At 40.4% G+C, this 21,238-nt stretch overlaps 1 protein-coding gene across 3 annotated transcripts in view; it reads left to right on the top strand.

The window, feature by feature from the left end:
• Positions 1–21,238, top strand: part of arnt2 (aryl-hydrocarbon receptor nuclear translocator 2) — a 149,872-nt gene that overhangs the window by 12,372 nt on the left and 116,262 nt on the right. For all 3 annotated transcript variants that reach the window (XM_033621951.2, XM_033621959.2, XM_033621943.2), the window contains exon 2: positions 4,756–4,867. In XM_033621951.2, the coding sequence (XP_033477842.1) occupies positions 4,758–4,867 (110 nt within the window). In that variant the 5' untranslated portion in view covers positions 4,756–4,757. The remainder of the gene's footprint in view (positions 1–4,755; positions 4,868–21,238) is intronic.

Below are 21,238 nucleotides of genomic sequence, written 5' to 3'. Positions count from 1 at the left end.
TGTAAACATGCTTAAGCTAATGATGGGTGATTAGCATAAAAACAATTGTTTTGTCTCTGAACCTTGACAGCTACTACTGAGCTGAATGTTATACTTTTAGGGCTTTAAGCCAGATAACCCTGAAGTTTTATGAAAAAGATGATGGTTTGGGTTAAAATGAAACGTTTTCTTCTAGAACGGTCTCTCTGACAGAAAACCCTGATGGTTAACTTATCCCATTTGCTTTTATATTTGTGTCAGTGGAGTCAGTTTAAAGTAAACTTTACTATACTTATTGTTTATGTGTTGTCTATGTTTTATGGCCATAAGTAAAAAGGAAAGGGGTGGCAGCATCTTCTGTAGCAGACTGTATTAAATGGGCATTTAATATCGTCCAACATCGATCGCAGACCACTGAATTGTATCGAATTGAAATCGTATCGTGGCAGACTTTTTAATATCGGAAAATATTGTATTGTCGTCTAAAGAATCAATATAGCCTAGTATCATATCGTGATGAAACTGGTGATTATCACCCCTATATGTATAGGCTAATATAGGCTAATATGTCAGTATCGGCCCCAAAAGTCTAATATTGGTCAGTCTCCAGTAATTACATCGTCTTCGTAAAAAAAAAAAAAAAATCTGGTCCTACTTGTTAGTTGGCTCAGTTCTTTTGTGTTACTCCACACACACCCACTCGAGGAATCACCAAAAGCAAGAGTCCATTGAGGTTTATTCTCCTTTCAAGGAAGGCTCTCCAGGATCCACCATCGTTGTGCTGTCCTCTTTGCCCAACAAAATCAAAAATCCAAACAATTCCCTGCTCTTTGTTTCCCCAACAGCCGCACCCCTTCACCTGTGTGCAGCAGCACACCTGAACCCAGTTAACTGACAGATGGCAACAAGATAGAGCAGGGGTGACTGGGAGACACTGCAAGACACATTGAGAGTACATTTGAAGGCTATGCTATTTTAAAAGCTTCTAACAATCATGTACATGTCTCTCCCCTCACCTTTGTGGCAGTGCCAGATACATTTTAAATGAGATCATTGACACAATGACGTTTTGTAAGTAAGCCAAACAGTTCAAATAAAGACACTGGGCTTTTTCTCATTCATTTTCAATTCGAAGTTCATTCCACAGCCCCACTGAAGACATACGATTTTGGCTTCAGTATTCTCATAATTTAGCAGGACAGATTCGATGTTCAAAAAGCCAGTGTTTTTCCTTATGGCACAGACAAACTTTGAATAGTGAAACACACAGTGGGTGGTTTATTTGCTTTGTAATAGAGTACCTGTTTAGACTGGTAGGAGAAAGGCAGCAGTGTGTGTGCTAGGGCTGTGCGATATGACGATATATATCGTGTGACTAGAGAAAAATGTCTATCGTTTCATATTTTGCTCTATTGTTTATATCGTTGTGACGCAAATGACACTTTTTATGGCAATATTTTTCGTCATTTGGAGTACAGCCTCAGTGTTGAGCGGAGGTGTGTGGGGGTGTGGGCTTGTTTGTGCTTTAGAACATAACTGCTGTGAAACAATCAAAACATTTTATTGATCTGATTCACCAGCTTTCTCGCTACCAGCACTCCCTCTCTTCACTCACTCTCTAGCTTGCTCGACCACAGCTGCTCTCTCTCTCTCTTTTTCTCTCATCTTCTTTAAAATGAGTTGGTTGCCCGACTCATCGTAATGTTATCAAACGAGGAGAAATGTCCACCCCTTGTCCTAGTAACGTTTTTGTACTCCCTCATGGAGCAAACACAACTTTTTATTCATTGGATTAAAATGTGCTGTATCGGGATAGGTATCGTTATTGGGATATGAAATGACCTATATCGGGATATGAGATTTTGGTCATATCGCCCAGCCCTAGTGTGTGCTATTCCTGCCAGGATGAATGATCGCACAGATGAAGCCGTCTCTTCACCAGATTACCCTAGGTTAGAGCCATGTGTTACTCAAAGCCACTTCATGAATAAGTGATGAAGAGTGCTCTACCGAAGGCCCTTTGGTGCACTGGGGCATACTGTAGGATTTGTTTGGCCTATCCATTGCATCTGGCTAAATGAGTAAGTGAGTAAATAGAGCATAGAGATGGGGGGGGGAAACAGCAAAGCAAATACAATTGATTGTTGGACGAGCAAGGATAGAAACAATGCATTGGCACAGATCAAGAAAGAGAGATAAACATGAGAGGAAGATGGAGGCTGAATTGGCACGCAGTGTACTTCCTCTTGGCTATGATAACAAGCAACACAGTAGCTTTAAATTGAATGGAACAGCCAGCATTTTTTGACTAGCATCATTACTAAATAAAAAATTAGTGAAGGGCCTGTGCAGGAAAATGTCTGTGTATTTCAAAACATCAGCCAATAGAAGTTGGTATCCAGGCTGCTAACTAGAGCCTCAGGCTACACTATGTAGGTCTGTGTAGATTGATTGCTCTACAGATCTCAGTCCTATGGAACAGACAAAAATAGACTTTTAGAACTACAGGCTTTTTTCCCAGTAGGCTACTACGCAAAGACTAAGTTTAAAAGACCCAATTTCATCATTTAAACCACTGTTTCTGCTATTTGCTCCAGGTGGCTGTTCCATCAGTGTGTGAGTGCATGTGAATGGTTACTGAGTAGTAGGTGGCACCGTGTATAGTAGCCTCGGCCACCAGTGTGTGACAGTGTGCATGAATGGGTGAATGTGACATGTAGTGTAAAAGCACTTTGAGTGATCGGAAGACTAGAAAAGCGCGTTTCAAGTGCAGTCCATTCCACAGTTTCATGTTATGAATCCATGTATTTCTGGCACAGTTTGGCATGTCGCAGTGGGCAGCTATTCCAACACTAGCTAATGTATGGTCACCTTTTTTCCTTAGAAAACAAAAATTTCAGGCGTTCAGAAGGTTTTCACCAGAAGCTGAATTATCCACAGAGGTCTCTTCATTTCCAAAACAAACAGACCATTTGATTAAAACCAGTAGAAACACAGAAATAAAGCAGTTCCAAGTTACAAATCAATGTAACTCCGGCGCTGCTCAGTGCAGTTGGGCTTCTTACTACGGTGGCCGATGCAAAAATGCTGATATTCCTTAATTATTATATTCTATTTTTGTCAATATACCCGCCTTAATCCTACACACTGGACCTTTAAGTAATCCCCTCTCACACACCTTAATAAGACAGCCCATCCTTTTTTAATAATTTATTTTGATGATTTTACTTAATAATGTAAATTATTTGTTTTTATCAGTATATGTGGCAGTCGTGCGCAAACGGGAATTGGTGTTGTCAAATGATTTTGTCATAAACTTTTGGTAATGTAAACCTACGTGAAAAAAGTAAATGAATGTGCAATAGTTATGGTAGCATAACAGCCTGTCACAGGTTACAGTGTGATGATTAGAGGAGATTGTTGAGATGGTTGCAATTCTATGTTATTTAACTTACAATCAATTTTTTGCGGGGGGGGGGGGGGGGGGGGGGGGGGGGATGCAGTGATGCAAACACAGGTATGGTGAAAAAAGAGAGAGCCTCTGAACTTACAGGGGGGCAAGTTTGACTATTTTAAAGTTATAATACATCAATCTGGTGCACTTCGGGAGCAAATTTAGGAGGCTAGATATATGAAGAACTTTGTGTTTCTGTAAACAGTTTTGTCCACAGTAAGTTAAATATCTAATGTTAATAGGTCAGTATTAATATTTTATTGTTCCAAGTTTTCTATTTCCACTCTGGTTTTAAAACAGCTTCTAACAAACAGAGAGATGCTTTATAACCACACTAAACACATAGCCTAATGATGATTTTAGCTGCATTTTAATGGTGTAAACTTTATTTTATCCTCATAGTGACAGCTGACAGTGTGGATGATTTTACACTCTGCAGCTCAGAATAACTTGAGACACCCGATAACTGGAAATAAAAACTAAAGAAATAACCCACATTGTTAATTGGCTCCCGTGATTATAAATATAACATTTCGATCGGATAGACCTCATCAGTCATTAACTACTTTTACACTCCTTGGTTTGGTAGCAGAAACAGTCTGGAATTATTTTAAAGTTCTATTACAGTATGTGATATTAAGAATGATTTCATCCTGTCATCAAACTAAATAGCGAAAAATACTCTGTACTTAAGTCATAATAATTCTTAAATGTGCCTTAGCCTACTTTTAATATTTGTAAATTATTATTATTATTATTATCATTGTTATTTTATTCTGTTGTAGCCTATGATTACAGGCTGTTGTTACTTAGTTGAAAATAACTGTTTTGCTGTCACTGAAACAGAAGTTTTTTACAGATAGGCTACCGTTTCATCTCATATGAATATGAGTTCATGATGATGATGTTGCTCCTAATTAACAACTCCGCCTCTTTCACATGAACGCGCTTATTGCTGGAAAACACAGATGACAGAGCGAGTTGATAACCAGCTTTGTAGTACTGGTTATCCTGGATGGGCGCTGTTAGGCTCTGTGAAGCCAGCTCACCTAAAGAAAGCCTGGCTATGTTAAACGTGCATCGTAGTACAGGCCGACCGGGGGAGAGCGAGTATCAGAGTGGAGACAGTGGAGTGACGGACCGCGGGTGAGAGAAAGGCAGGCGAGCAGTGGCACACATCCTGCGACTAGAGTTGCTTTACCTGTGACAGCTGTTTTATTTTTATTCTCCCCTTCCTCAATGCAGTTCCATCATGTAGCATGACATGTGCGGATGGGACTTGCACTAAGCCTGTAATGTTTTGCTGTTGTTGTATCTTCCAGAGATGGGCAGTGAGTTACCGGGGACAGTAGCTATGCCAGGGGCAGTGGGAGCTGGTCAGGTGAGGATGGGAGGAGCTGTACCAGGCCGTGGGGGCAAGAGGAGATCAGGAGGGTGAGTATCTTCACTGCTAACCTGCTGTGGAGCTTAACCACTTCAAAATAGTAGTGGTTACTGAAAACTGTCTGCATTAACTGGGTAACTTGAATCCCACTCACTGGCTTCACTTTTATACAAACACAGGTAGAGTCCAGATTTTACAGTTCAAAATTTGTATTGAAAATGAATGTAGGCAGGGGGTTACAACACAGGCAAATGAATGATGTCATTGTCCACAGGTAACAGGTGTAACAGGTAATGATGATTGAGGATTGACTGACAAATGGTTTCTGGAAAACAATAGAAAAAAGAGGATGAAAGCAAAAGGCGTTCACCATAAATGTAGCCTTAATAGCACAGATGAATGACATTCACGTTAAACAGTGGTCTCAATACAGTATTGAAAGGCTGGAAACATGATGCTAAAATGCATTACGAGGAGACAGTTGCCATGTGTAACAGTCTTTGATATTAATTCATTGAACAAAGAACAAATGAGATCAATTTCTAATGACTGCTAATGTTTTCTACACTTAGCAACATGAATAGTAACAAATGACACAAAGCGAGTGTCCTACGTCACAAACGAATGAAATGAAGAAATGATGACGTGGCACACAAACCTGGCAGCGTGCCAGTGTGACACATAATCGACAAACTAGATTCAAAGAAAATAATCAGCCTCCTTGTTTCCAGGGGCAAACAAGACAATAAAAGTGGACTCACATGGGTAATCACTCATCAGGTCAGTCAATATTAGAGCTGGGTTGAAAAAATCGATTTAATCGATTTTAATCAATTTTCCTTTAAATGGCACAAAATCGATTCATTAATTAAAAAATCGATCTTTTACTATAACTATTTTCCTCCATGGACGTGTCGTACAGCCGGTAGCAGACTGCAGCAGCCTGCAGTACTATCAACCCAGGTAGTCTCGCGAGATCAGCATTTAGCACCTGAGGTCATGGCGAGAGATCTCGCGAGATGGCCGGACACTGAATGAAGACAGAGCAGCAAACAATGGTGGGAGCGCGTCCACTGAAGGCATGGGTCTACGGTGCGAGTATTTTCACTCGCATTTTCCCCTATAAATATAACGCTAATAATGTACACGTTTTTTAAATGCACATTAGTTTCACAGAAAAGATTAAGAAATACCACTAAGCATCAGCACACTGCTAACTGTAGCCTCAGTTTGTGCCTCATACAGATCTGCTGGTAAAGTTAACTTAGCGTTAGCAAGCGTGATAAAAGATGGCAGAGAGGCGATGTTGTGCAAATAAACCAAAGATTTATTAATTCTCTGTAGCAGTAAACACATGGGCCGATAACAAATGTGTTAACTAACTATGCTAAAGCTTTACAAGCTATTCAGGGCTGCCGACGATAACGTTAACATGACAAACAGCAAGGTTAACGTCACGGCTAACGTACTGACGCTCCTCAGACACTCAGACACACACACACATACCGGACAGCCTCTCAGTCCTTCCTTAGCCGCTCATGTACAACACAAATACCACACAGAAACTTTTACAAAGGGTCATAATGCGCTTCCAGTGACTGTCAAATCGCCAGCGAAACTTGTTTACACAGACACGGAGAGCAGGGTGCCTGCTCTCATGGGACAAAGATCCTCTGAGAAGAAAGACGGTTCACTCTGCTCTGCCGCCAGGAACAAACTGGCAAAGATCCTCTCTGAGGAAGAGGGCTCACTTTGCTGCAGGGTTCACCTACGTATATTGTTTCTCTTCTGATACAGTCAATGTGTGCATCACAACCACTGTAGTGTATTGCACAAAAGCTTTATAAGACGGTTACAGGCAGCAAACTTGTGGATGTCCTTTGTTTACATTTTTTGTAGCCACTTCATTTAAATTGTCTGCCTTGTGATTAGATTTAATTCAAAATATTTATTTTGTATGTGTTGGTCAGGTAATGTTGAATAAAAGTACATGATGACTAATGTACTGCTTTGGGGTCAATTCTTAATGTAAACAGTATTTTTAATAGTAATGCACCAGGTCAGAGGGTTCCTTGTTAAATATACAGTACAGGCCAAAAGTTTGGACACACCTTCTCATTCAATGCGTTTTCTTTATTTTCATGACTATTTACATTGTAGATTCTCACTGAAGGCATCAAAACTATGAATGAACACATGTGGAGTTATGTACTTAACAAAAAAGGTGAAATAACTGAAAACATGTTTTATATTCTAGTTTCTTCAAAATAGCCACCCTTTGCTCTGATTACTGCTTTGCACACTCTTGGCATTCTCTCCATGAGCTTCAAGAGGTAGTCACCTGAAATGGTTTTCCAACAGTCTTGAAGGAGTTCCCAGAGGTGTTTAGCACTTGTTGGCCCCTTTGCCTTCACTCTGCGGTCCAGCTCACCCCAAACCATCTCGATTGGGTTCAGGTCCGGTGACTGTGGAGGCCAGGTCATCTGCCGCAGCACTCCGTCACTCTCCTTCTTGGTCAAATAGCCCTTACACAGCCTGAAGGTGTGTTTGGGGTCATTGTCCTGTTGAAAAATAAATGATCGTCCAACTAAACGCAAACCGGATGGGATGGCATGTCGCTGCAGGATGCTGTGGTAGCCATGCTGGTTCAGTGTGCCTTCAATTTTGAATAAATCCCCAACAGTGTCACCAGCAAAACACCCCCACACCATCACACCTCCTCCTCCATGCTTCACAGTGGGAACCAGGCATGTGGAATCCATCCGTTCACCTTTTCTGCGTCTCACAAAGACACGGCGGTTGGAACCAAAGATCTCAAATTTGGACTCATCAGACCAAAGCACAGATTTCCACTGGTCTAATGTCCATTCCTTGTGTTTCTTGGCCCAAACGAATCTCTTCTGCTTGTTGCCTCTCCTTAGCAGTGGTTTCCTAGCAGCTATTTGACCATGAAGGCCTGATTGGCGCAGTCTCCTCTTAACAGTTGTTCTAGAGATGGGTCTGCTGCTAGAACTCTGTGTGGCATTCATCTGGTCTCTGATCTGAGCTGCTGTTAACTTGCGATTTCTGAGGCTGGTGACTCGGATGAACTTATCCTCAGAAGCAGAGGTGACTCTTGGTCTTCCTTTCCTGGGTCGGTCCTCATGTGTGCCAGTTTCGTTGTAGCGCTTGATGGTTTTTGCGACTCCACTTGGGGACACATTTAAAGTTTTTGCAATTTTCCGGACTGACTGACCTTCATTTCTTAAAGTAATGATGGCCACTCGTTTTTCTTTAGTTAGCTGATTGGTTCTTGCCATAATATGAATTTTAACAGTTGTCCAATAGGGCTGTCGGCTGTGTATTAACCTGACTTCTGCACAACACAACTGATGGTCCCAACCCCATTGATAAAGCAAGAAATTCCACTAATTAACCCTGATAAGGCACACCTGTGAAGTGGAAACCATTTCAGGTGACTACCTCTTGAAGCTCATGGAGAGAATGCCAAGAGTGTGCAAAGCAGTAATCAGAGCAAAGGGTGGCTATTTTGAAGAAACTAGAATATAAAACATGTTTTCAGTTATTTCACCTTTTTTTGTTAAGTACATTACTCCACATGTGTTCATTCATAGTTTTGATGCGTTCAGTGAGAATCTACAATGTAAATAGTCATGAAAATAAAGAAAACGCATTGAATGAGAAGGTGTGTCCAAACTTTTGGCCTGTACTGTACATCGTTAGTTCTCAGAAAATATCTTAAGATCCAAGCAAATTTTGTATCATAATTGAAATATACTTGACCGAATGGATTTTGAAGTGAATTGAATTGAATCGAATCGAATCGTGAATCGGATCGAACTGAGTCCTTGAAAATTGAATCGAATCGATCTGGAAAATCTGAATCGATACCCAGCCCTAGTCAATATGTTTGGAGGTTTGGATGAGATGAGTTGCTTCATTTTGTTGAACTTCTTAATGAACTTGTTGATCTGGTGCAGTCAAAGTTGTGTCTAAAGGTGTCCCACAGGCACCTGGGGCAACATGATGTGGCAGTTGTTTGGTTTTGTGTAAAAATGCAAAGGAGACATATAGAAAGAACTTTGTAGCAGCCCAATAGGGCCATCTCTGTGTAAAGTGAGCTATTGAGAGCACTGGGACCAAGTAGTATTTAAGGTGGGGTAAAGTGTCACAGAAGCTGTGTTTGTTGTCTTCTACCATGGCACAGTACAGCGAGAACAATAGCCAGGTCTCAGTTTAATTTTCTGATCAGGGAATTGTTGAGTTCTGAAAAACCATATACTCTGGAAAGGCCACGCCACATATTGTTCACTTGCTTCATTCTGTTGTGACTTAAACATTTGGCAACAAAAATATCCCTTCGCTATGCTTGATGTAACAGCTAACCTTCGCTTTCAGAATGTTCCAAAATCCTCAGGCTCCAAATTGTAGTTTGTGCAAATGAGCTAGGAGCAGCTTTGTAGACACTAATGCTAGAAAACAAGCATCCTGGTGTAGGTTATTTATTAACAGCCACTAGTGTTCTTTTGTTCAGTAACCACTGACTGTTTAATGGGCTAACAGTGCTTCTGTTAGATTTGTTTCTCACTATGAGACATAAACAGCTCCTTAGATATAAAATGAAAGAAATATTAAAACAATATTAAGAAAATAGCACGTCTCATGTCTTATATACCATGTCACTGAAGTGTGTGTGGTTTAAATCTGAGTGCTGATGTTTTCATCACATGCTCCTCTTTCTCTCTTTTGCTGTCTTGCATATATATATACTATCCAGTACAGGTGAAATTCTGTTCAAGAGTATTAAAAAGGTTAAATATTCAGCAGTATTAAAACTTTGAGGTGACATGAGCAGCATGGTAGCAAACAAGCAGGTCCTGTCTCCCACTAGCTCTCTGCCCTTCCAGATTTCAGTCCTTATGGTGGCCAACAGTGGCCACTCCTTGCATTGCTGCTGCACGATGCCTGTGATTGTTGTTGGATTCCTGTTGTTTCTTTTCCTGAGTCATCTAAATTCTCAGGGTGTAATGGTACACAGGAGTCTATGAGTTCGGTAAAAGTGAAAAATAAAACCAAATGCATAAGGATTTGTTTCTTTTCATTTATTGTGAACAGACAGTGGTGCAAGTGTCAAAGCCAGTCAGAATCCTGCTGCTGGGGGCTAAGGTAGCACTTTGCCCCTTGGCAACACTGGTTGCAACAATGCAATTATTTTACATTCACATACCCTAAAACAGTGTAGTAGCACCAACACACCATCCTCATCCTCGTCCTCATCCTCTCTCTCTGTTGCTGTTGTAGCTGACACCAGTGAGCTCCAATGTTTCGATTAAGGATGCAAGATTATATTGGCACATCGGGATCAGCTGATATCAGCTTTAAAATGAAATATCAGAATCGGCCCAACCAGCTAACAGTTTCTGGGCAGAGCACACTCTCGTGAACTTTGATTTAGCATTATGTGCATCAATCTGCATTCTACATGCAGCTGTGTGCACTGGGATGTGAGGGTTCGGCACAAATACTCAAAGCGTTACAGCCCTACTACATTCAGATACAGCAGAAAATACTTTTTTTTTCTTATAGTGTCATACATCTTGTACTATCTCTTGTGTCCTTGTACTATGGTCTTATGGGTTATTCCTACATTAGTCAACCTCAGAAATCCATGTAGTCTGGATCCCATATTTGGCAACACGTTTGTGATTGTGATTTATAGTCTTCTTTGTAGTTTTGTCAACATTTTGCAGAACTGTGTGGATATCAAAGAGTAATGGAAGACATTAACACATTGAAACAAAGCTACAGCTATTTACAATTTCCCCTCATATTACGCTTTTCTTCAAATGGACCTGTTCCCAACAAGACACGATGTACCCTAGAAAAAAAACAAACAAATCAAAAATAGGAACTTTTTTTTTCCCCCCAAGATTATTTTTTGGCTGTTGCCTTTATTTAAGTAAGAGGGGATGACATTCAGCAAAGGGCTGCAGGTTGGAATCAAATCTGTGGCCGCAGCGGCAAGGACAGTGCCTTTGTACATGGGGCGCTTGCCCGACCCACTGGGCCATGGGGCGCCCCCAAAATAGGAAATCTTGTAGTTCCTGAACTTTTTAGTTAATGTTAGTGCTGCACGATTTGATAAAAATGTGTGATTGCAATTATGGTGGACAATATCGCGATTTGCGATTGCGATTACAATATAATTACAATAAAATATAATAAATAAATGGTATCATGAGTCTTTTTGCTTGATTCGGTGTTTCCCCTACATTATATTAGGGGGGCTCTGACCTGACCTGACATAGTTATTGTTATGGACAGACAGTGTGTCAGTGACCATCAACAGACTGAGCACAGTCAAACATGCTGCTCACACAGCAGCGCAGCATGGAACTGTACACACAGCGGAGCGAGCCTGTGTTGCGTTCAGGCGTTGTCACGTAAATGACAAATTCCAGCACACCATAGCACAACACAGCATCATGTCAAGTGGGCTGAACCCGAGCAACATTGGTTAATTTTTCATTTGTTATGGAGTCCATGATTTCCCTGTGACACTTACAAATGTTTGCTTAACTGTGCTTGGATGTTGTTTTATGAGGCTCTGGCAGCTTTCAGTTGTCTCTTTGTCTTTAACGTTACACGGCTCGGCTTTCTCTCGCATGCACCCTTCCTACTTTTCCCTGTGTTGTGCTGTCTCAAGTGTTGATATAGATTGGTCGTGTTGCTGCAGGACATGGCGACTATAACTTTTAAACTTTTACACAGCACGTCTTTCAGGTACGGCGACGTTGGACAGAAAGACGTGCTGTGTGAAAGTTTGAAAGTTAAACTCGCCACGTCCCGTCTCAAGTGCTGATATAGATTGGTCGTGTTGCCGCGGGACGTGGCGACTTTAACTTTTACACTTACAAAGCACGTCTTTCTGTTCAACGTCGCCGACCTGAATCCAAAGTATCGCCATGTAACAGACGTTTTTTTCGCCACCAACTCAGCCTGTTCACAGTCGAGCTCATGCTCTTCTTAAGTGTCTGTGTTGGTCACTGCTGCATGCCGGCTTCACACACCAGGATAGCTTGTGGGCGTGATGTCAACAAACTCCACACACTACAGGAGAGGAAGTCACGTTCACAGGCACACACGTTAATATTTATTTAGCCTACATTAAATCGCAAATCGCAGCCTTTTATGCGGTTATGTAATCGCACAGCCTGACATCGCGATTGCGATTAGATTAATCGTGCAGCACTACTTAATGTCCACCAACAAGAACCTTTATTATGCACTAAACAATGTGCTGAACACCATGATGCTTCCACCTCTGAACTTTAAAGTAAGTGTGGTATTTTTATTCTCATATGCAGAGCTATTTGTCCTCTAAATGTGTCATGTTGTATTGTTGTCGAAAAGCTCATCTGAAGTTTGCTACACAACATTTGGAGAATATAGTTTGGTCAGACAAGACAAAAATCTAACTTTTTTGCAACAATACAGTACAGCATGTTTGGCTGAGAAATGGCTCTACAAGTGCACTACATATAGGGAAGTTCAGAGGTGGAAGCATTGTGGTGTGGGGCTGTTCCTCCTCTCATGGTACCAGCAGAATACAAATGATCAAAGGGAAGATGACTGGAACTATGTACGGGGAAATTTTATAAAGGAATCTTTTGCCATCCACCAGGATGGTGAGGATGAGATGCAGGTGGACCTTCCAGCAGGACAATGATCCAAAATATACTGCAAGGAAGACTTGGTTCCAGAGGAAGAAAACAAAGGTGTTGGAATTGTTCAGTCAGTCACCAAACTTAAACCTAATACAACATTTAAAGACTGTCTGTGCGGAAGCATGGACCAAAATCCCATCTGATCACAGAGAGAGTGATTTCTGGAAGCATTCTAAAAGCTGCATTGCAAACAAAAGCTTCTCCGCCAATTATTAAATACATTTTTTTTTTAATTGAAATGTTACATTGTTTTTTTAATCCACATAGTTTTATTGAATTCATACCAATGTCTGGTCTAAATTTCATGTGAATAGCTGAATTGGAAATATGTTTAATGAAAAACATGTTGAATACTTATTTTCCCCATTGTATGAGTGACAGATGGAATTGTAGTAGTAAAAAAAAAAAAAAAAAAAAAATCAACTTTATTTATATGGCACTTTTCATACAACAGTAACGCAAAGTGCCTCACAGAGGTTAAAAACAACAAAGAACCAAAACAGAAAACAAAAAAGAAAAGAGAAAACCCAACCCTCCCACCCCACATAGAGATGCATAAATATACACGTACACACACACACACACACACACACACAAGCCCACACCCACACACACTAACTATCACTAAAGAGACATGGCCGAGCACCGAGGCCCGAGGCAAGGAAAAAGCCACCTCTGGGGGCCATCCACACTGAGAGGGCCCACGGTCCACGGCCACAGGGAGCACCACTGTAGAGACCACCCCGACCTGGGCAGACAGGAGGCTCCGCACCAAGGTGCAGTGCCCTTCAGCCACCAAGGTCAGAGCTGTCCACGGGACGGCACCCCCAATCGGTAGACCAGGAAGAACTCTCAGTGTGGTAGGCCCCCATGAGGAAACACTGGAACTAAAAACTGAGGGACTAAAACAGTAGGATAGGATAAAAGGTATAAAATGAACCAAATAAACAAAAAGCTATTTAGCTCATAAAATTAAGTTAATAGCTAGATAAGAATGATCTAAAACAGAGACATAAAATGCATCAAAACTAAAACCTATAACTAAAATAACAAAAGATAAAGATTAAATGAGATAAGAATGTAAAAAGAGGAAGGGTAAGAGTATTTAAAAAAAAAAAGACAAATAGATAAATTGGTTAAAAGCCTGATAAAAGGAATTTAAAATAGATAAATAAAGAGATCAGTTAAAAGCCTGATTAAAAAGATGAGTCTTGAGCCTCTTTTTAAAGAAAGTAGTGTAGTGTAAAGTCTTCACTGGATGCCTGTAAATCATACAAGATTTTTCAAGATGCTTCAGAAAAGGCTTCATAAAAGGCATCGGGTCTGCTGGGGGATTTAATTCTGCACTATCCTACTGACTGGGTACTTTGTGAAGGTGCCTAAAAGTGCAAGCACAGGGCCAGGCTCCACCCTATGCAGTGTAATGCAGTCTGCACACTGTTTTGGACAATTGTAAAAGGTATGGATCAGTGTGGCAGGTGTTGTCTTACAACAAATGATACTCCAATTATTAAATAATGTTTTAGTCAATTGGATGGCCAAAAATAGGTATAGAATGTTAAAGTCTTGATTAGGGCAGAGACTGACGGTTATTTTCATTAACATTGATCAATCCTTAACTGTCTTTTTGATTTATTGACTGTTTGGTCTATTAAACATAATGAGATCTGAAAAATTCCTGTCAAAATTTTTCAAAGAAAACCCTGAAGTATTTAGCATTTCTTTTTTTTTTTAAAGATATTTTTGGGGGCATTTTGCCTTTAATGGATAGGACAGTTAAGTGTGAAGGAGGGAGAGAGAGAGAGAGGGGATGACATGCAGCAAAGGGCCACAGGCTGGACTTGAACCCGGGCCGCTGTGGCAACAGCCTTGTACATGGGGGGCCTGCTCTATCCACCAAGCCACCGACGCCCCAAGTATTTAGCATTTCTGCATTATAATTGACTTAACAAGAAAAAAGCAATGCAACCATTTGTCTTTTTTTTTGGTGTTTTTAGTTTGGATGAAGAGCTGTGCAGCGCATTTAAACTGCATCCATTAGGGGTGGGGGAAAAATCGATATAGCATAGTATAATGATATTTTGCGTGGTGATATGTATCGATTACACAGACACCACGTTTTGGTCTTTTATTATAAACTTTTTTTTTTTTTTTTTTTTCAAATACACATTTTAATAAAACTTTTGGTACCGAATCAACTGCTTTTTCAGTCCACTAGATGGTGCTGGTGTTTTTTTCCCTGGTGAGGTCAGCAGAGGTCTCAGTCAGCGGCATTTAGCAGGAAGTTCATCAAAACAAAGATGGAGGCAAGGGAGAAAGAAATCAGAATGCGCCGTAAATCAAACGCATGGACTCATTTTAGATGTTTTAACAAGGAATAAAAGGAGGTCTTGGATATGACAAATGCAATTTGCAAGCAATGTCATATGAGAATAAAATATTCTGGGAAAACTATGAACATGAAGGCCTCGCACTCCACCATCCAGAGATAGCGTTAGCCGCTGATGGCCAAGCTAATGTTAAATCTGCTCCGCCAAAAATCAAGCAACACTGGACACACTTAGCTTGACAAAACTACCACCCATCTCTGTGAGAGCTAAGAAAATAAGAAGTCCATCATGTACTTAATGTGCAAAGATCTGCGTCGATACAGTGCTGTTGAAGACAAAGGCTTTTGTTATGTGCTAGAAACACTGGAACCCAGGTATGTGACCGACATAGTCGTAGCCAAACTCTACAGAGAAGTGAGGTGTAAAGTTGAGGAATCTTTGAATACAGCAGGAAGGGTGGCATTAACTTGTGATACCTGGACTTCAAGGTCAGTGGATTCATATGTGACTATAAGGGCATATTATCTCACAGAGAACTGTGACTGCTGTCTCACATACTCCAAACTAGAGCTACACACTAAAGTCACACCAGAGCAAACACTGCAAACCTGCAAAATGCAGCACAAGAATGGGGGATTGCCAACAAAAACCTTGTTGTTGTAACAGACAGTGCTTCTCATATGGATGTTGCCATTCAGTTAGTGGGATACCTGCATGTGAAATGCTTAGCTCACGCACTTAATCTGGCCCAGCAGAGGGCGTTAAATCTGCCAACAGTTTGTCAGGTATATGCAGCATTTTGGTTTTATGATGGTGTTGGTCAGCCTGTGTGCTTTGCATCTCATTTTGCAATAAAAAAGATTAAAGTCAGATGAACAGACTGAAAATATTATGAGGTCAAACTGATGTTGAGTTTTCCTTTGGAGAAATAATTTGCAATTGGAAAAAAGGTAATACATCGCAATATATCACAATACATTTTATTGCAATACTCAGTAGGCCTGAACGATATATCTTTTAAGCATCGCCATCGTAATGCACACGTGTGCAGTATTTACACTGTGGGGCTTGCGATGTGGCTTGCCCTAATTAAATTATTGTAAGCATGCATGTTTAAATTGCGGAGTGATGCACGTAAAACTCGCTTCCGTTTTAATGACTGACCAACAAAATGTGTCTAATTTAGTGGAATAAAGAATAAATGGCCTATTCAAGTGCTGGAATTTGATATTTACGTGACAGCGCCTGAACGCAACACAGGCTCCGCTCCATGAACTGTGTGCACAGTGCTGTGCTGAAGGTTCTGGCTGGGCTCAGTTATAAATGTCTCGGACTCGGGAAAATTTGGCCCGAGCCATGCTCTAGTGTGCTCACCTGTGTCTGTGTGTGTGTGTGTGCGCACGTGTTTGTGTGTGTGTGAAGGACATGGATATAAACTGTAAGAGAAACTTGACTGGTGCATTGAGGCCTTGTAGTTTTAAAAATGCTCAGGTGTTTTGAGTTGAAGATAATAAAGGTGCTGTGCCCCTTCAGCACTACCGGACTCTGACCCTTGTTTGTAATCATGGCTAAGTAGTGAATGTAATACAACATACAGGTCTATTATAAATAAGCTACCCCCCACATTTTAACTCTGCCTCTTAATTTGAGTGGAATGCAAAAATATATAACACTTCCTTCCCCTTATATGATCATAGATCCATAACATGATTTAAGTTTAGTTAATTAATGAACATGTCTTTGATCTTACCTCTAACTCCACCGTGCGCAATACAGAGAGCAGAGGAGAATTGTAAAGGCGCGACCATGTAGAAACATGTAAACTCAATTACTGCCTACCAACTTTCCATCTCTCACTTCACTCAGTGGTGCACCAACAACTTTCTGGAACTGAATGTGGTCAAAACAAAAGAAATGGTCATCTACACTTCACGCACACCCCCCTCTGGACTGGTCCCCACCTCCATCCATAACCAAACAGTTGAACAGGTCAGCCACTTCAAATACCTCGGACTCACTATGGACAATAAACTGACATTTGATCAACACATCACCGACATTCACAAAAGGTCCCAGCAGAGACTCCATGTCATCCGCGAGCTCCGTGCCCTCTCTATTGCCCCCCACCTTCTGTCACTACTGTACACCAGTATCATTCAACCCATCCTTCTGTACTATTCCCCCTGTTTCTACAACATGCTGTCCACCACTAACAGGAACAAACAAAAATAACACACACCGCATCCAAAATCATCAACCATCCCACACCCAACCTCATCTGTCTATCTATCTATCTATCTATCTATCAATATAAGTCATCACATTATAAGGTGAAACGTTTCACCGTATAACACGATAAATAGTAAAATGTTATGTTAATATATGAGGCGTCCATCGCGCAAAATAATATAACTTTAGTTTATGAAGAGATAAAACAGAGCCCTCTCTTCTCCTCTATATATGCTTTACTCACAAGTGTGTGAATTGACCTGGATATGAAGCGTCCGTAGCCCCAAATAATATAACGGTAGTTTCTAAAGAGCTAAGACGAAAAAAAAAAAATAGTTGCATATAGGGGAAACACTGAAAGAGATGGTGGTTTCACTGAACAAATGCCTATTTTCAGCACATTTTATGCTGTTACATTCAAAGCAATATCAGCCTAATAATTCCAGAATGATTAATTCTTACCAAGTAGAGCTACTGAAGTCATCTGATGGAAAATAATGCATCCTTAAAAAAAATATTAATCGCAGTATATATCGCTGGGTGCAAAAAAATCGCAATGTCAATTTTTCCCAATATCGTGCAGCCCTAATACTCAGCATATAACAATATCGCATTAATATCACATCGTGACCTAAGTATCATGATAATATTGTATTGTGGGTCAATACAAGCATCAGGCCTACATAAACATGAATAAATAATACAGACCTGGATCTCAGAAATATGCCAAATATACATGATACAGGGAGGCAATAGGAACTGTTCTTGTCTATTCCACTGTTGCTTTAATTATTAAGCTGTGTGTGTGTGTGTGTGTGTGTGTGTGTATACATGTTGAGCCAGGTTGTAGTTGAGTAAGAGGATCCCAGGACAACAACAGATGCACATTAATCCTCTCCATTGCCCCCTTGTACAGCCACTGTGGCTGCCATTGTGCATAAAGCCGTCAGTTAGATCATACATACACACTAAGCTGTGACAGTGTGTTTACATAAGCATAAGTAGGCAGGTTACAGTCTGCGTTCACCAGGAGGCTGATTTCTTAATTGTAATGTCAACTTGCTTTCCATCATCCATAAGCCTGATTTCCCCAGCTAGATAACTAGATAACTATAGGCTTATAAACAGCATTAAACAACCATTACACCCAGAGGTGTCAACATCTGTTGTTTTTTTTTTTTTTTTTTTTTTTGCAAAGTCTGAATTATTTCATCAATCAACTGTTGGAACATTTGCTTCTCAAATCTTACACTCATGCTTCATCAAGGGATCTGATTATGCAATTTTACAACAATCCAGTGGCATATGTTGTTTTCTGCCAAACATGCCACTCCAGATTCACTGTCTGACTGGGTCTGGTGGCTAGGCTGACAATAGCTATGTTAGCTAAGACCAGTTCTAATATTAGCCTTTGCTACATCAGCAAGGACAGGCCCATATGAAATAACTTTACTATCATTATATATTCTAAGAACAGATTGGACAAGGTAACTTGTACATTATTTATGGCATGATGTTGAGCTATATTGTCAATAAAGACAGGAGCATGTCTTCTTCTTCTTCTGTGGTACCAAATTTGGCTTTCATGTAATTTCAGCTGTCAGTCAAGGTACAGGGAGGTGCATGTGGGAGTGATCATGCTGAAAATGACCAATCATGAGAGGTCCAGTGCCTTCCTTGGTTTCTGCCTCAAATTGTCAAACGTCAGGTTGATTCATGTGAGCAAAATTTAACTTTGAGAGCAGATTTAACCTGTGAAAGCATGTCTGCACTCCAGCTCGTCAAGTAGACACTCTGGTGCATGTGTTGGCTGCTCTGTGCGCTTGCTGCTTACCTCTAAACACACAGCTGCCATTCTTTGCCCCTCCACGTGTTTTGCTGCCTATACAGCTGTTGGTCATTGAATTGATGCATGAGGACTTATAATGTGTGAGTCGCAGTTAATATCTGCATGTGTGAAATAATATAATGTATTTGTGAACATATTTTATCATGCTTGTGACTAATGACATAAATTTGATGCCATATGGAGTAGAGGCTGACATTTTTTCAGGAGTCCCATGGGTCACGTGATTCCCGTGGGATTCTCATGTGTGTGTGTGTGTGTGTGGCTATGGGCCAAAACAGAGAGTTGAGCGTAAGAGAAAGACATGGAACTTGTTCCTAAACCAAACACCACGACCCCTGTGTGGGGATGTTTTGGATTTAAACCAAATGACAGAGGGCAGCCCAGTAATTTGGACGAGCCAGTGTGCCGGGTTTGTTCTAAAACCATCTCAACAAAAAGAGCGAATACGACCAACTTAACTGCTCACCTGCTACAACAGTAACATGCTGCTCTAACACTGATGCTTCAGTATTAATAATCTAATGATGCCATATATAATAGTATCAGTCAGAGGAACCAAACACTACTTCTACTGCAATACTTTAACTACATTTTTCTCTCTCAGAACTGGTTCTTATGACGTGTTGTCTGACCACATCAGAAATCAAATGTGTTTGTCATTCTGAACAGCATCAAGGTGGAGTGAATGTTAAAATAATTAGGCAATAAACATCAAAACACAACATTAGATGTCATATTTGGGTTTATATTCAACTAAGGTAGGCATTGTGTGATCCATGTACTATAGATATATATATATTTTTTTTTTTTACTGTACCTGAAACACAACACGGGAGTGGGATGGGACGGGAGTCATTCTTGTGGGATTGGGACGGGACAGGATTTTTTTTTTTTTTCCTTTTTCATGGGATTGGGACGGGATGGAATTATTTTTGTGGGAGTGGAATGGGACGGGACTGAAAATCCACTCCCGTGTCACCCTCTAATATGGAGCCACTACAGTAAGACAGGCTGTACTGTACCATATAGCAGAATACGCTGACACCCTGACATCTTAATGTTATAAAACACATCTTCTCAAAACAGTTGAAACATATAATACCTGAAATGGTCTTTACACTTAACAAAATCCTCTTCTCTAAAATTGGACCTGAGATCAACTATCGTTCACATGCAGGGGAAGTAACATATCACAGCAGAAAAAGGAAGTACAAGAACAGAAGTGTGGTATATGTGTCTGTTACTCTACTAAACATGAATGATATGAGTTTGTATACAAAATGAAGCGTAATTAAAATGTATGATTCTAAATGCTATTTACACTGAACATAGACAGTGTCTACTAAGTGTATTGAGACAAAAAAAGTACAGTCAAGTTAGGAAATGGGGAAATTAGGGAAATCACAGAGGAATATTACTACCAGATGTATGACTACTGCTACTGAATGTCCTTACCCATTTCTTTTGATGCTGTATTATCAGAGTTGGGTGGATTTCCAGTTTAGCCAGCTCAAACCAGTTTGATTTTATGCAAACAAACTGAAGTGACATTTATTATTATGACACTTTCTGGCAAATTAAAGAATAGCCTACATCAGCAACCTGAGCTGATGATGTCACAGCACCAGATCCATATCATCTTGTATTAGAAATAACATGAAAACGTGATTAATATCACACTGACTTGCAGCCAATGAACTTCCCACATGCATTGCACTTTGCCTTGCTGTCTTCTTTACGAAGTGAAACCAAACTTTTGACCGTTTTCCACAGTCCATCTTTCGCACTGCGACTGCTACTATGAGATGTTAGTCATGCAAATGAGCTCTCCAGCTTGCTGTATTGAAATGTGATATAACAGTTTCTGACCCCTGGCAGATGAAATAAGGTCCTGGAAGGTAGCCACATGAGCCACAGCCTATGTAGCCTTTGATTGCACTAATTTATTTTTATGTCATGTTTGGTAACCAATAATAGAACTGATTTCTGTCCATGTCACACTGCTGTGCCTTTCTATTTTCATCTCTCTTTTGTGTTTCCATTACTGTCAGGTTTGCAGTTAGGTTATTGTACATTGACTACATGTGTCAAATTTTGCAGCTTACTATGCCGTCATACTGCAATGCTCCTTGTACAGTGACGACACATCTGTTAATAATGTTCTTCTGGGCACATTTTGATTGTCTTAATATTCTGCAAAACTAAATAATGCTGCAGTTCCTTCCTCAACACATTTTTTTAATGCTGTCCTGTATGCAGCTTTTTAACCTATCATCATGATACCAC

The sequence above is a fragment of the Epinephelus lanceolatus genome, chromosome 2 (assembly GCF_041903045.1).
Source record: "Epinephelus lanceolatus isolate andai-2023 chromosome 2, ASM4190304v1, whole genome shotgun sequence".
NCBI lineage: Eukaryota > Metazoa > Chordata > Actinopteri > Perciformes > Serranidae > Epinephelus > Epinephelus lanceolatus.
This window is presented reverse-complemented; position numbering and strand designations above follow the sequence as displayed.